General features: G+C 37.1%; 1 protein-coding gene across 2 annotated transcripts in view; it reads left to right on the top strand.

Annotated features, from left to right (window-relative positions):
• Positions 1-3,289: 3,289 nt before the first annotated feature.
• The window catches only part of Fshr (follicle stimulating hormone receptor), a 174,196-nt gene continuing 162,206 nt past the window's right edge, over positions 3,290-15,279 (top strand). The window contains exon 1 of one of the 2 annotated variants that reach the window (XM_074049657.1): positions 3,290-3,538. In XM_074049657.1, the coding sequence (XP_073905758.1) occupies positions 3,387-3,538 (152 nt within the window). In that variant the 5' untranslated portion in view covers positions 3,290-3,386. The remainder of the gene's footprint in view (positions 3,539-15,279) is intronic. The other variant, XM_020153740.2, reaches the window with a different exon arrangement.

Here is a 15,279-nt window from a genome sequence, read left to right as displayed (position 1 = left end):
GCCTGAGGCCACTATGGGAAGGGAACTAGGGAGTGGTGAAGAGGACTGGTATAGATGGACCAATGTAGGTTGTCATACATGTATGCATGGAAACAACACAAGGATACTCCCTGTATAGCTATCTTCATCTCAAACTATCAAAACACCATGTTTTTCTTATCTTTAATGTGTGGGAACACATTAATACACTTTCTTCTCCAAAATCAGAGAACAGGAGGGTGAAATAGGTTCTGCCTGGAGGTGGTTGGAGGGGATTGTCACTTGGGGGAGGTGGCAGGGAAAGTGGTAGGAGAATCAATACAGTGCAAATAAAGTACATAAATGCAAAAAATGGTACCTGTTGAGACTGTCCCTGGAGTTGAGAAGAGGAGGGGATGAAAGAGCAGTGGAGGGGTGAATTCAAATATGATATATTTGATATATTGTAAGAACCTTTGTAAATGCTACAATATACCCCCACCTAGCATAATAATGAAAAAATTGGACATAAAGATAATGTTCCAAAATAAGTTGTAGTTTTACAATGTAACAAGCACGAAATATGATTTTTAAATATCAGTATCACTTATAATACCATAATATATGTATATGTTAGAAATAAGTTTAATATATTAAGAGGTTCTGAATGACAGTATAAAACTTTATTGAAATACATCAAAGAAAGCCTTTTAAAATGGCTGGGTACTATATTCATGGATAGGAAAACAATATCTTAAAGGTGACAATATAATTTTAATTACATATAAGAGTATATCAGAGGTTTTCTTACAAGGTGTTAATAAGCTTATTCTAAAATTCTTTCATAAAAGTCAAAAGAAAGCTAAATGCTCCTATAAAAATAAGTTAACTTGATCAAAGTACATTATATACATTTATGGAAATATCAAATAAAGCCCCTTTGTACAGTTAAAATATATCAATAAAAAAGAAGTTAAAGTTATTTTCTTTTTTTCTACAAAAATGCACTTTAAAATTCTAGTAATTAAGACAGTATAGTGTTTGTGCAGTGTACATAAAAAAATGACAATGGAATATAAAAATGCTTAGATATGCACCCATAAAACAGTTACTTGAGATAAAAGAAGGCAGATTTATAAAATATGGGAGAAAAGAAAGTCTGTTCAATAATGGTCCTGGAACAATTGTTGATCCGTTATGCCATTAGATAAAAGCTGAAATTGAGTCCCTGACTCATACCATACATAAATACCAATACCAAATAGATTAAAGATTAGCTTTACAGAGAAAAATACAAAAATGTTAGAAGAAAACAGAGTATTTTCATGACCTTCAAATAAAGAAACATTGCAAGAGAATGAAAACATCAAAATGTAATAATAATGATCATACAGTAATGAAAATTCATAACTGTGGCTAGATAAAAAGACATGGCTGACTCTAGGCTGTGAGCAGTGGTGCATGTGTACAATCACAACTTGAGAGGCTGAGGCAAAAGGGAAGCCAGCATAGGCTACAAAGTAAGACCCTGTCTCAAAAAGCAAAAACCAAATGAAAGTCAGGATAGTGTAAAATGGCGATTGCAAAAGTACTACTTAAAGAGCAATGCAACTTTTCTGAAATCTAAAAACAAGTAAAAATTAAGTAATATGCTGTTTGGAAATACATATATTAATGATAAAATTAATTTTGAAAACAAAAAGAAAAATAGATGAAAATTCAGATAAATTGTCATCTCTGAGCATAGGGACATAAGAGGAAATAAGGGAGAAACCACTAAGTAGATGCAACAAATTAGTTACATCCCTTATCTTTAGTCCACAACAGTTTATTTTTCATGCTTATAATTATATTTCTATTACATATGCTATCTCCAAATTGTGAATATGACATAACCTTTGAAATAAATCTCAATTTTAAAAAGATTTCAGCTCATTATACAAAGACTTACTAGAATTGATTTCGAAAATCCAAGTGGGGTTTGTTGGATGGAGGGATGAGTGGGAGGACCAACTGATAATAAGTTTCTTGTCATTAGAGTTATTCAAGCACAAGAAATAACTCTCAAATAAATATGAATATTTTAAAGTACACTTAAGCATTATTTGGTTGATACATCTGAAAGACTATGATTCCTTGGATCAATTGTTGAGTGAATTAGTTTAACTCTTAATGTTAACCTAAATTGTTTAACAATATGGAACTCATGTTGATACTTCCCTATCTTCCAATCCCAGAATTAGAATGAGTCAGTTGCTCCTAGGAAATACTAGGAAGCAACTTCCCTCCCAAATTTACTTGTCCCAAATCAATTGCTTCTGTTTCATCTTGATTATTAATACATTAATTACATGTCATTTTTCCATGGTGAGGCAGGGAACATGGAAGGAGGGGTTAGATAGATATATATGTTTAGCATTTTTATGAGACTTAACTTTATGGAGCTATTTAAAGATGGTGTTGAAACTAATTATGGAAAGTAATAAGTTGTAGGAATGAGCTTAGAGAATTTTATACTTTTTAACCTTCATAGATTCTAGAGTTGAAAGTAGAAAGCCACTTTACTAAAAGTGTTCCCACACATTGCTCAGATCCGTCACTATCAAGGAGATTGGGAATGCCAATGCAAGTGTCAAGGTTGTCACCTACAGGAAACATTTAAAACTAAGTAACAAGTATAGATTTAATAAGTTCATTTGTGCCAACTGCCAAAAGGAAAGACAATCTTCAGAGCCTGGAAATGAGAGAAGCCACAAAGGATATGTGTAAAGTTGTGTACATGATAGAATTTGCCAAATCCTACCAGAACATAGCCATTCCTTAGATCACTAAGATAGGTCAATTATCTCTGCAAATGACCCATCAGAAGTGTCCCTCACCTGTGGAGATTTACCAAGAGCTTGCTCACCTATATCTGCCTATATCTGAGTAATTCCTTTTTTTTTTTTGGTTATTATTTGCTGTAAGAGAGACTCACTGACTTCAGTTAAGAAGGTCTTGTTTTTGCATCAGGTGGGTCAGAATAAGGTGACAATGAAGACTGAAAATAGGTGTCATCCCTTCTCTTATTAGTACCTTTCTTAGTGATGTATCATGGTTGTGCCTTTTGGGGCAAGAAGTCAGTCTTCATTCTATTGAGAAGAGAATGGTAACCAGCAATGAAATAGTCCAAACATACATCAAGGTTCTATTGCTGTCTTCCTTGGGTCAGGATTAAGAAACCCAACCTTGAAGGATAGAGTAGATTATCTTACCCCTGAAATCACTGCTGGCACATTAATTTTACTGTCCTGGAAATGACCAAAAAAGGGGGAGGGGGAGCAGCACTTGGTGGGTCATGTGACCCTGCTAGTTCTCAAGCGGATCTCCTCTCATAAGGGCACTCCGTGGAGTCTCTGAAATCTGTGGAGGTGGATGGATAAATAAGCATGGCCTTGCTCATGGTCTCTTTGCTGGCACTCCTAAGCTTTGGATCTGGATGTCAGCATCGGCTCTGTCACTGCTCTAACCGGGTTTTCCTCTGCCAGGACAGCAAAGTGACAGAGATTCCCTCCGACCTCCCCCGGAATGCGGTTGAACTGTGAGTATCAGAGCAGAACAGCTGCGGGGCTGGCATTTCTGCATTAAGAACTATTATTATTTTCACATTAGGCTGATATCTGTTGGGCTGAAATATTTCTGCCTTGACCAGAGGCTTGAATAAAACAAACTCCCCCAGCCCAACATTCCTGCCCTGTGGCTTTCCAAGGATCTTAGGTGAGTTCGTATCAGCATTTTTCAATGAAGGGAAGTGTGAAAACCCAAATCCAAAGGCAAAGGGAAGGGATTTTAGTCATTCGGAAGTATTTGCTCCAAGATTCTATACTCTCTTTAGGGGAACCAGAAAAGCAATAAACAAAAGCAAAGCAGAAAATTTAGGAGACCTAGAACTGAAGGCAGAAAGCCAGCTGAAGTAAGTGAAATACACAATGTGTATCTCCTAAGGACATTGCATTCAAGATATCTGAATCACTGTGGCTTTGAAAGAACCAGAAAATAGTTCCTGAACTGGGATTGTGCTTCCTGGGAAAAAGAAAAGAGGGGTAGGGGAAGACTAAAGGAAGAAAGAAGAGAGAGGGAGGGGAGAAATACAGTATAATCTTTTGTACATCTGGAAAACTATGATGCCGACTTTAGATTTTTACTGAAGTATTTTAACAGGAAATACGGTTGGTCAAGAACCTGAATATCATATCACTCTATGTCTTCGTTTTGCAAATTTGGAATTTGGTCTCACAGTGAATTGAGGCATCACCATAACTGAAAATCAGGTCTTTCCACTCAGTTCTTTCCCTGAGTCCCTGTGACTGCCTGAGAGCACATCAAGGCAGGGCTGTTTGTCCACTTAGAATTTCCTCTGAGAACTGCAAGTAGACAACCTTGGTTTTTTATTCCAAGAATTTTAAGTAGAAGCCACTATTATAGATGGAAGCTCGTTTCAGCTTTTGTCTACTAAAGTTATCAAGGAGCTTTACTTCATTGCAGAACAAGGCTATCCTTTCAGTTCATCAATTGCCACATCAATACTCAAACATGTTGCTGTTGCATTTCATGTTTTTGCTCAGGAACAAATGGTTGCAACTTGATTGTCCAGTTGCCACTTTCCCCTTGACATCTCTAGTGTTCAGTGCCTATCCAGAAACAGTTGCAGGGATGGGGAATATAAACTGTCCATCTCTGTGTTTTGGCTATACTGCCTCACATGAGACAGTTATTCCTGATTATGCTGAAGAATGTGCCTATGCACAAAGGTGACAGTCTGACTTATTAGGTCATTCTAAACACAGGAGAAGGCCTTGGACCTGAGCTCCTATAAGAAGTCACTTGCTCCTAAGTACTTTGAGCAATTACTGAGTAATTGGCCCTTCTGAGACACATTTCTAAAGCAATTTTGATACAAGTTGCTTATTTGGATTGTTGTAAACATAACAACGTTTGTTATTTATACTTCTCCCAGACCTGCTCAACTTCTTCCTGTGTTTCCTGGTGGGCCAAGCAGTGCCATCCGATTGCTATAGCAAACACCCCTTAAGAAGATTTAACGTTAGTATGATACTCACCTATCCCCTAAAACCCTTTCTATACTAGCCTGTCTGCTTGCTATCCAATATCTCTTTACAGGAAGAGACTTTTTCCTAGTCTGCATAGAAAACATTAGCTAAAAAATAAAAGGAGAGAGAAGAAGGAAAGAAGAAAAAGCTGGAGGAAGGGAGGGAAAGACCCACTTCCATACTCCAAACTCCCAGGCAGTTTATGTATGTAGATGAGTGTGGAAGAAACAGGTGTATGATTTTTTTTAATTGTACTAATATATAAATGACTAGAATACATGTCTTTCCAAGAGCTTTTTGCAACTGAGGAAAGAGAGCATGAGGCATTGAGATTTTATGAAAAGAGACTGGGGAGAGTGTATGTTGGATAGAGCACCAGAAACAAAATTCTATGCTCTTGGCAAAAGTTGCCCGTAGGTCAACCATTACTTAGAAGTGTACAACAGGGGACAAAGTTGAATAAAAACTAGGAAAGGAAAAGAAAGTACTTGCTGATTATTGGTTATTTTCTCCTAACCAAAGAATGAGCATGACTGTTTGGAAGCGGCGGGGTCTAAAGTTCTCCCAGATACCTAATCTTGGGAAACTTTTCTCTGCACACTCATTAGTAGGACTTGCATAGGATCATCCTACAAATTTGCTTTTACAATCTTCTTTGCAAGGTGTATCAAGGAAAAGAAGATAAATGTTGCTTTGGTGGTCAGAAAAAATAGGAAAGCTACTGGAGGATATTTTTTCAGTGTTTTAATCACTAAAGCAGACAAAATGCTGCATGAACACTCAGACATATGTTAGTATAAAAAAGAAATTATGTTTTCTTCCTTCAAAGGATTAGATCAGGGCTATCTGAAATATTGGTGGGAGAGAGGTGGAATGACCTGTTCAACTAAGTATTTCTAATTCATCTTGAGGTGTTCCATGTTTGGATATTGACTTCAATAATAATCACATCAGTTATAGGTAGATGAACTAGCTGGGCTTCATTGACTGCAATTGCTTCATCCATAAACATGGAAAAGGTTCACTGTTACTCAGGTTCACCTGGAAGAAAACAACTGCCACATTTTACCACATACCATTTTATTCCTACCATTCTGTCCTCTTCGAAGCAGTTTCATTTTATTTCATATATCTCCCAGTCATCACCAAAGATTGCTAATACCCTATGATCTGCCCATGCTGCTACAAACACCAAAAGATCACAGAAACACCACCAGTAGACAGGTTGCCCAATGGCTCCTACTATTTGCTTTATGCTTTATACATAGTATTTCATTTAAACTTGACAACAGAACTGCAATTTTGGTACTATTGCTCTGCTTTTTCAAATGAGGCAAACAAAGCACAGAAAAGTTGATTAACTTAGGCAGAATCAACTCTGTAGTTCCGAGGTGGTAAAACTAGGAACCAAACTAAAATCTTGTCCATAGTCCTCTGTATGTTGTATACAGTGTATGTCCTCTGACTCCTTCTTCTGGGGGAAAAAAGTTGTCCTTGAGAGTTTATAGGAAAGTCAACTTTTTAGGCCACACACAGTGTCTTTTGTAACTACTCAACTCTATCACAGTAGCAGCATGAAAGCAGCTATAGACAACACATAAAGGACAAAGAATGGGTGTGCTCCAACAAATCTTTATTCGTGGACACTGAATTTTGGATTTCATATAATTTTCATATCACAAAAAATTATTCTTTTGATTTTTTAAGCCATATAAAAACATGGAAAATACTTTTAGTTCATGGGCCATAAAAATCATGGGGCAGATCAGAGTTGGCCCACAGCTATATATTGTCCACATCTGATTTAGACTGTAACTGAGGAAATAAGTTAAATATTAATGCCTTAAATAGGGTATAGGCAGCCTGGAACAACATAACATCATAGAGAGAGAGAGTACTAAGCTAGAAAAATAGAGTCAAGAGCTTGGCAGTTCAGTGGTAGATTTTTAGATGATCCTTTAACTGGTACTGACAAGTCAGAAGTGGTAGAATATAGCATCTAGAATCTGAGACTTGAGTTTAAACCCAAGATGTGCCATTCAATATTTGCTCTGCCATCTGCACTCTTGACTGTATAATAGAAATTACAATGTGTGCCTAACTCACAGAATTGCTATGAAGACTAAACAAGACAATGTAGATAAAACACCTAGCACAATGTCTCTCATGTTGTTCTTGTTATTGTTGATGATAACGGTAGTGGTGGTGACATTTCTCATCTGTAAAATACTAGAAAAAAATACTTTCATGAGGATCTAATCAGTCAAGAGATATGAGACTGCTTTGGGAAACTGACATAAAAATTGTTATAACTTAGATAGTTTGCAATCTTCTTCCAGTGGCTATAGCACTTAAACTTCATGCACTTAGTTTCTGAATAAGAATAAGTATTTCTTAAGGCTATCAGTGTTTGCCAAGAACTCAGGGAGCAAGTTCATTTTAACCATTGTCTAAGGAATTTTTATTTCTGACTTATCCCAGCAACTAGTTCAGCTAAAGGCACTCAGTGAATCAAGAAAGGTCTTTTTGATCTTGTGTTTTTCCTCCTGGAGTTAGAATTCCTAAAAGGAATGCAAGCACCATTCTAAATCTAAAATTGTAAGTCTAGGCTACTGTATGGACGCAATCATCTTTTTCTTCAGCAGGGTCAGGTGACCATAACACTAAAGAGAAGGTTCCATTGATGGTTCTTGGCTTTCAGAGTCCTGTACTGGGTTTGTATTGTAAGCTGCCTGTGTGGAAACTTCTCCTCACAGCAAGTTCCCCTATCTCATTGCACTCTCATTTGGCTAGCACTTACTTCTAATTATCTTTTCCCCTTTTGTGTTTTTTATTAAAATTCTTTGTTTTATTGTCTTAATTTAAATCATTGTCCATATTCTGTAACCACAGATTATTATTTATCTAGGAGCTTAAAAGTGTCTAATTTAGTCTTTTAGTAATAAGCCCTTAGTCCTGAGGTATATATCCATGTTCTGTGTAAAACAGAACATTGCAATGCCAGTAAGTTGTATGATCTCCAAGTAAAATATAGTTTTGATATTTAAAAACATGCTTAATTGTGGAACCTTTTCCCCAAGAGCATCTTGGGGATTAGTATTTCATAGAACACAGTTCAGGAAGGGTTGGTTTATTTAATCCCAACTAGAAGAAAAGAGTCCCTTCTAAAGTCTGAACCACAGTCAGACCTCCTAACTCCCACTTCATTGCTAAATAATAGCTGGAGATATACCCTTGGGTAGGTTTTCATTGCTTGGTGCCTGACAAGTTAGCTAATTAAGAACATGCTGTATTCTCATAGAGGAGCTGATTCTAAAGTATAGACTATATATAGCCATGAGTGAGATAGCTATTATCTGTTACATCACATAAGTTTCAAACTTTTCAAATCATTTGTCTCATAATTTTACAAACTTTCTTCATAATGCTGGTAGGAAAAATTCTCTTTTCATTGCCATTATCTTCATTTGGGCCTTGACCAGTTAAAGTCTAGATTGTGGAATTACTAATTTATCTCTTTCCTACCAACCTTCTTTTCTACAAAACTAGCCTGTACACTGTCATTCCATTTCCTCCATAAGATACCACTGTCACTTTATTACGCTGACCCGGTTCAAAATCATTCTTTAGCTCAATATCTTTCTGGCTTATATATCACCATTCACCTCCAGGAACCTACTCCACAAGGCTACTGGGACTTTTTCTCCAGCACAGTGTGTGTATTTCTACCTCTCTTTGCCTTTGTTATACTTCTTCCTTCTGCTGTTCTCAGTTTCTTCTTTGCCTCTTGCCATGCATCATAGCTATCATAATCATACTTGAAGTTTGTCTCTTTCATGAAGTCATCCCTTACCACTCCATCTTTATTTAATCTCACCTTCATCTGAACCCTGGCACAGTTCATTTCATACTTAATCTTGCTTTGCATTTAATTTTTCATGTGTGTCTTATTTCTTCAACTGCAGTGAAAATTTTCTTACACTACTTATTGTTCCTAGCTCAATGAAATGTATATTCTGGGCTCTCAATTATGTGTAGAACAAATGATTTAATAAATCAGGGGGAATTACATCTGTTTATTTGCTCTGTTCCTTGGTATTGAAGAAAAGATTTCTATAAAAAATGATTATTGCTCTCCCGCAGTGAACTACTATAGGATTTGATAGTTTTCTTGTTTTCCTTGCTTTTTTATGTGTTTGTTTTAACAAAATGCCTGTATGTCATTCCAGAATCCATTATTTTATTCAAAAAGAGAGAAACAATCTCCTAAGTTAAAAGTTGAATATTCTATACTTTTGGTACATCACTCAATTCTCTTGATTTAAGTCATAATATCTGTCTCTCTGTATCTAAAAAAGAATATTGAAAAGATGAATAGAATTGCCTAAACAAAAATCACTTTAAGTCAGACAGAAATGTTCAAAGAAACAGAATTTTTGTTGACTATGATCAGATCTTAAACTCCGGTTATTAGGCTCTTATGTAATTTAATTGTGGTATTTCTAGCTGGTCATCAAAACCAAATACTCCAGCTGGACATGGTAACACAAGCCTGTAATCCCAGCACTAGGACAACTGAAGATCATGAATTTGAGGCCAGTCTGGGCTGGGCTGACAGCAAGACTCTGTCTCAAAACAAACACACAGACAAATAAAAACCCAAACACTCTACTACACAGATTATTCTGGGTGCCCAAGTTCAAATACTCCTATTGCCTTACCTTGTTTAGATTCTTCTTTGATGGAAACAAACAGTATTGTGTTCATGCTAATGCATACATAATCCTTTCTCAACAAAACAAAATCCTGAAATGACCCAAACATTGTATGCACATATGAATAAAAGAAAAACAAAATCCTGTATCCACATTAGTGAGAAATGATATGTCTACATCCAGGATTTAAATTTTTAATTGGGTTGGGGAAAGGGAGGTTTATATTCCCTACAGAGGAACCAGAAAAATGACTTAAAGAATAGCTATAGAATGCAGTACCTTGAAAAAGTAGAAATTACATTGCAGGAAAAAAAATCTTTTAAAGTAGAAGATGAACTCTACTCTGAGAATTGGCTAAGAGCTATAATTTACAGAGTCATTATCATCAATTGAAGAGTAGGGGTTTGATAGTGCAGAACTGCACTCACTGGGTGAGGATAAAAATCCCCTTATTTATCTAAAGGTGCCTGCCATCCTTCCTCACCCACTTCATCCACTAAAGAAACCTAAACTTTAGAAGCAGGACATCATGGCAGAAATTGGGAAATTCATTTAATTTTTGAGAATCCTCCAAAGCCACTAATTGGCTTATCTAGTCACTATGGTCAATTGGCCTATGCTTTTTCTTTTAGTTGTTAGATTTAGACTCTCCAATTTAGCTTTATTTAGACTAGATTCTAGCTTATATATCCCACAAGGTCAGCTAGGAAAGAGATAATTATTTTTAATTGCCTAGGATCTGATTATAATGAGATTTGGATGTTTGTTCTTAATCTGACCTCTCCCTGAAGTATCTCAGAGCACATTTTGTATCTCTGACCAGGACATGCCATTACCTTGTTCTTTCATATGAATATGCTAGCTGATCTGAAAACCTTCAGGGAATATGCAAAAAATATTTGAATAAAGCAACCGAGCCCTTGCCATGAACTTGAGCTCAATTATATTTTTAGTCTTAGGAATGACTTGAGTCCACTTTGGTTCATTTCTTCACTCAGACATATTTCAGCAAGAGTCTATATAGATCCATTACACCAAATTCTGTTGCAAAAATAGTGGAAAATGTACAGTATCTCCCTTGTGCCAACTTAGCTGAAAACCTCTTCAAACTAGGGACCCCAAACATTTAACTAAGTTTCAATGAAATAGAAAGATCAACTATTTGAAGATACCAGAGAAAAAACTCATAAGTAGATTGTTGAAAGATTGAAGCAAAATGATGCCGACCGAGTTTCCCTCAATTCTAAAATGCTGTTTTTACAAACATCAGGCACCAAACTTCCTAAAACCAATAAGTCTTTTTTCTAGGACTCAGATTCTATCAGCTGTATAATGCCTACACTGCTCTGATCCCAGCTGTGGGACTTAGTAACTGAGGATGCTTCTCTTGGGTTTAATAGATAGTTCTGTTATTTTGAAAAGCAACATGGAAAACTCCACACAAATATCTCTCTTGTTATTTTCAGTTTGATGAGGGATTTGTTAATTAATTATTTTTTGACACAGGGTCACACTATTTTTGACACAGGCTGGCCTAGACCTTTCTGTGTAGCCCCATTTGGTCTCAAACCCATGACCTCCTGTCTCAGCATCCCAAGTTCTGCAATATCAGATATGTGCCACCTCACCTAACTGGTGAGCAATTTAAACAAAGAATTTGCTAAGAATCACAGCTCTGACAATGATTTTATAGCTAAATAAACTAAGTCTGGCAACTCACTGAGCATTGCATCCCTCCAGTGTCCTCTTAGAATAAGAAGGGCATGAGAAAGAAAGGTACCTGATATGGAAGGGTGATAGCCTTGAGCACTAGATTTTCAGGAATGGCTTCAACTTAAAACATTCAGTCCCTTCTACAAAAATCTATGAAATTTTAGTTCAGAAGATAGGATCACATCCCTTGAAGATGGTGTTCCCTCACTTATGGTAACAGCCTCTCAATTGCTCTGAGCCTTCTGTCATCTGCCCACCCAGATCCCTGCTCCTATCTCTTGCCCTGGTTTAATTACTCTCTGAACGTCAACACTCAGATTCAGGACAAAAACCCAAAGTCATAAGTTTGGCATTGAGGTCCTCCATATTTTGGTATCACATTAACTCTCCTGTCTCCTCTTTAATCTTCTCCAATCTCAACCTCTGTTCTATTTACTATTTTCTATTCCCCAGTTCTCAGACCTGTTTTATATCTCTCTACCCCAATAAGATTAGTTTCTATAATCTGAACATATTCTTCTACTTCAGTATTATTCACAGGAAAGAGATTAATTTTTCATTAAGTTTTCTTTACACAGAAAAGTATTTATTGATTATATATGTGCAAGACACTGTAGTAGACACTTGGGATATAAAACAATCAACAGGAGAGGCAATTCCCCAGTTCTTATAAAGCTGATAAAAGAAAACATCAAATGAATAATGCCAATATTGTTTTTCCTCACTCTTAGCCACAACAATCAAAATCTCCCCTGAGAACCCAGATTAGTCATTACCAAAACTACTAATTTGATAATTAATTACCTGTTGCTTTGTGCAAAATGAAATCAAATTGGGAGAGCTAGAAGAAATGAATGCCCAGTGAAAGCCAATAAGAAGATGCCAGTAGAAAGCTGCCCTTCTAGATCTACCCTTCTGACCACACTAAGGTTGATTTCACAAGCTATATAGAGCCATTTCCCAAATACCCACATTATTTAAAAGACTGCCAAATCCTTGCCTTGTTTTATAAGAACATAGATAAGAAATAACATGGAACGACAAATGAACACCAGGAAATTAATGACAGGTTTAATTGACAGATGTCCAAATGTTTAAGAATGAGGAAAAGTTTTCATATTTTTAAATACAAGGGACCAGATCCTTTGGGTTTAAGTAAGAGATTGACAAAGAACTTGGAAAAGAGCACCAAAAGGGGAAACTTTGCTGCTCTATTTTCTTTTCCAACTTTGTAATTTTTCCCAAAGCTACTTGTGTTCATGAATGCTATCATAGGTCTGTTGGGTAAGTTTGCCTTTCAGTGGGCTGTGTATGCCAGATTCCTCCCAGAGCACCTGGGAATAATCTCTGAAATCTGGATATTGCATGGAACTTGCCCAGGGGAGCCCAGGGGTCTCCAAAAATGACACACCTTAAAATTTTCTTCTTTAACATAAAGGGGACACTAATAAGTTATCAAATTCGCTTGAGCTTATAATTTCCTTTCTTCTAAAAATGCTATGTTAGCTTTAGACTAGAAAAGCAAATTAAATCAGAAAAATGATCACTTTCCATCATCAGATCACAGCCTGAGCAGGTTATTAACAATCAGACCCAAGCCCTTGTCACTGCCATATACCCACCAACACTAATTGGTGATCAGAGCAGAAAGGAAAGAAACTTTCATCTAGTTGGTATTTGTTTTATAGGCAGACAGTGTAAGTGTGCACATTTGTGGGGGGAGCTGAAAAAATGCAACAAGAATGTTTTCAGTTAGAAACAATCTGGAAAGACAACAAAATGAGAATTGTGGTGAACAACAAAGAGGTCACAGCATACAGTAGCAAATTTGCTTATCATGCCCCTGAGTGTGAAAATCTGCTGGACTCCTTCAATAAGAACACACAGTCTCGGAATGGCATCTAATTCCCCCAAACAAACACTACAGATGAGTGGAAAGAGAACAAATAGTTCTGATAGAAAGGAAAACTACAAGCAGCTTTTGGAAGCTGATCTCTCAAGGAAGATTCCAGAGAAAGAAGAGCAACAACAACAGTGAAACAGCTAGGTCATTAAGTCAGGGAATTCCTGCATCAAAATCTTTAGGTCTTTACTTTTGAGCTGGTCAAATTCCCTGGCAAAGATTCTTTCAAATTCCTATCTGAAAGGTAAAACCCTCACTTGCCAGCATTGTGGTACCTTGGAAAAGTGCTGAAGTGGGAGTGAGGACTTCTGTATCCATTGAGGACTTGGTACCCTCAAGTCCAAAAACTCCAGTTTACTCTCTCTAAAGAATATATCTTTATATACCTGGCAGGTAACTGTAATAATCCCAGGAAGGTGAGACAGGAAGATTGCAAGTTCAAGGCCAGCCTGGGAAACATAGGAAGACCCTGTCTCAAAATAAAAATAACACAAGGGGTGGGGATATAGCTTGCAGAATGCTTGCCTGGCACACACAAGGGCCTAGGTTCAATCCTCATAACTGCCAACTGATAAAAATAGTAACAATATATCTTTAAGGTTTTGACCAGGTGAGGAAGGTCTCTGGCTTAACTACTCTGAGTGGGAAGTCTGGCTGCTCCTTAAACTTTTCAGCAATCCTCCTTATTGTAGACATCTCATCCTATTTCTGCCTCTTGCCCCACTCCCAAAGATCCTTAGTGCTCCAGAGTTTGAGCATTAGGGGTTGTTCAGTACCAATCAAATTAATTTGAAATTTCATTTTGTAGAGTCCACCAAGTTAACACTTCTCAAACTCCAGTGATCATTCAAAGCAGAGGAATGTGTTGTGAAAATGCAGATTTTGAGTCAGTAAACTTGAGCTAGAACCTGAGATTCTGCATTGCTCGCCAGCTCCCAGGGGACACTGTAGTACTTCTAGCATTGCATTCATCCATCTTCGTTACGGTCCTAATATTTTCTTAATCCTGTTCCTCAATCCTTGTGGCTTTAGGCTTTTTTAAAAATCCCCTTACCATCTTCTCATTGGGGTTTCAGAAGGAAACAAATAGATGTTTGTTTAATATGCCATCTCTACCCATGAATCTCCATTCATTATTCAACCCACTCAATCTGCCTCTGTCTCTATGGTTCCACTGAAAATTCTTCTTATCACAAGTGCCAATAAACTTCTCTTTACTTTCACTATGTTTTATGCTGTGGTTAAACTATTTTTCAAACAAAAACTAAAGGTCTCAATATCAGAGGAATACCCTCAGTTGAGATGACAGATGCAGTGGTCAGTCCTCTGCCCATATGTTACACACTCTCAGGAACAGTCCGCACAGCTGACCATCCACCTGCTCAAAACACTTACCTCTTTTTCACTTCAGGCTTCTGTGATACCACACTAAATTTTGCCTTACATCTCCAGCCAAACCTTAATCTTCTTTGCCAAGTTCTACTACTATCCAGACTCTAAATGTTACAGTGCCCAGATTTGTCCTGGCTCCTCCCCTCCCATGCATCTATTGTCCCTCTATGTGGTCTCATCTACTCCTACAGCCGTAAATATAACCCAGATTCACAAAGTGTGCATCGTGCCTGGTTTGTGGAGCCCCAGACATGGAATAACAAACTTAAACCTTGGCATCTTCACCTGGACCCCTTATTGGCATCTCAAAATAAACAATCTCTCTTGCCCAAGTCCCATACTCTGTTCCTCCAGTTTTCACTGTCTACATAAGTTTATGTGTCCATATCATCACTACAACAGCCCTAGCTCAAAACATCATCATGTCTCATCTGGGCTAGTGTACTAGCTCCCATTATATCCCATCCTGCTTTCATTTGAGCCTTCAGTCCATCCCCAATGCAGTAGC

This window comes from Castor canadensis, chromosome 12, assembly GCF_047511655.1.
Source record: "Castor canadensis chromosome 12, mCasCan1.hap1v2, whole genome shotgun sequence".
NCBI lineage: Eukaryota > Metazoa > Chordata > Mammalia > Rodentia > Castoridae > Castor > Castor canadensis.
This window is presented reverse-complemented; position numbering and strand designations above follow the sequence as displayed.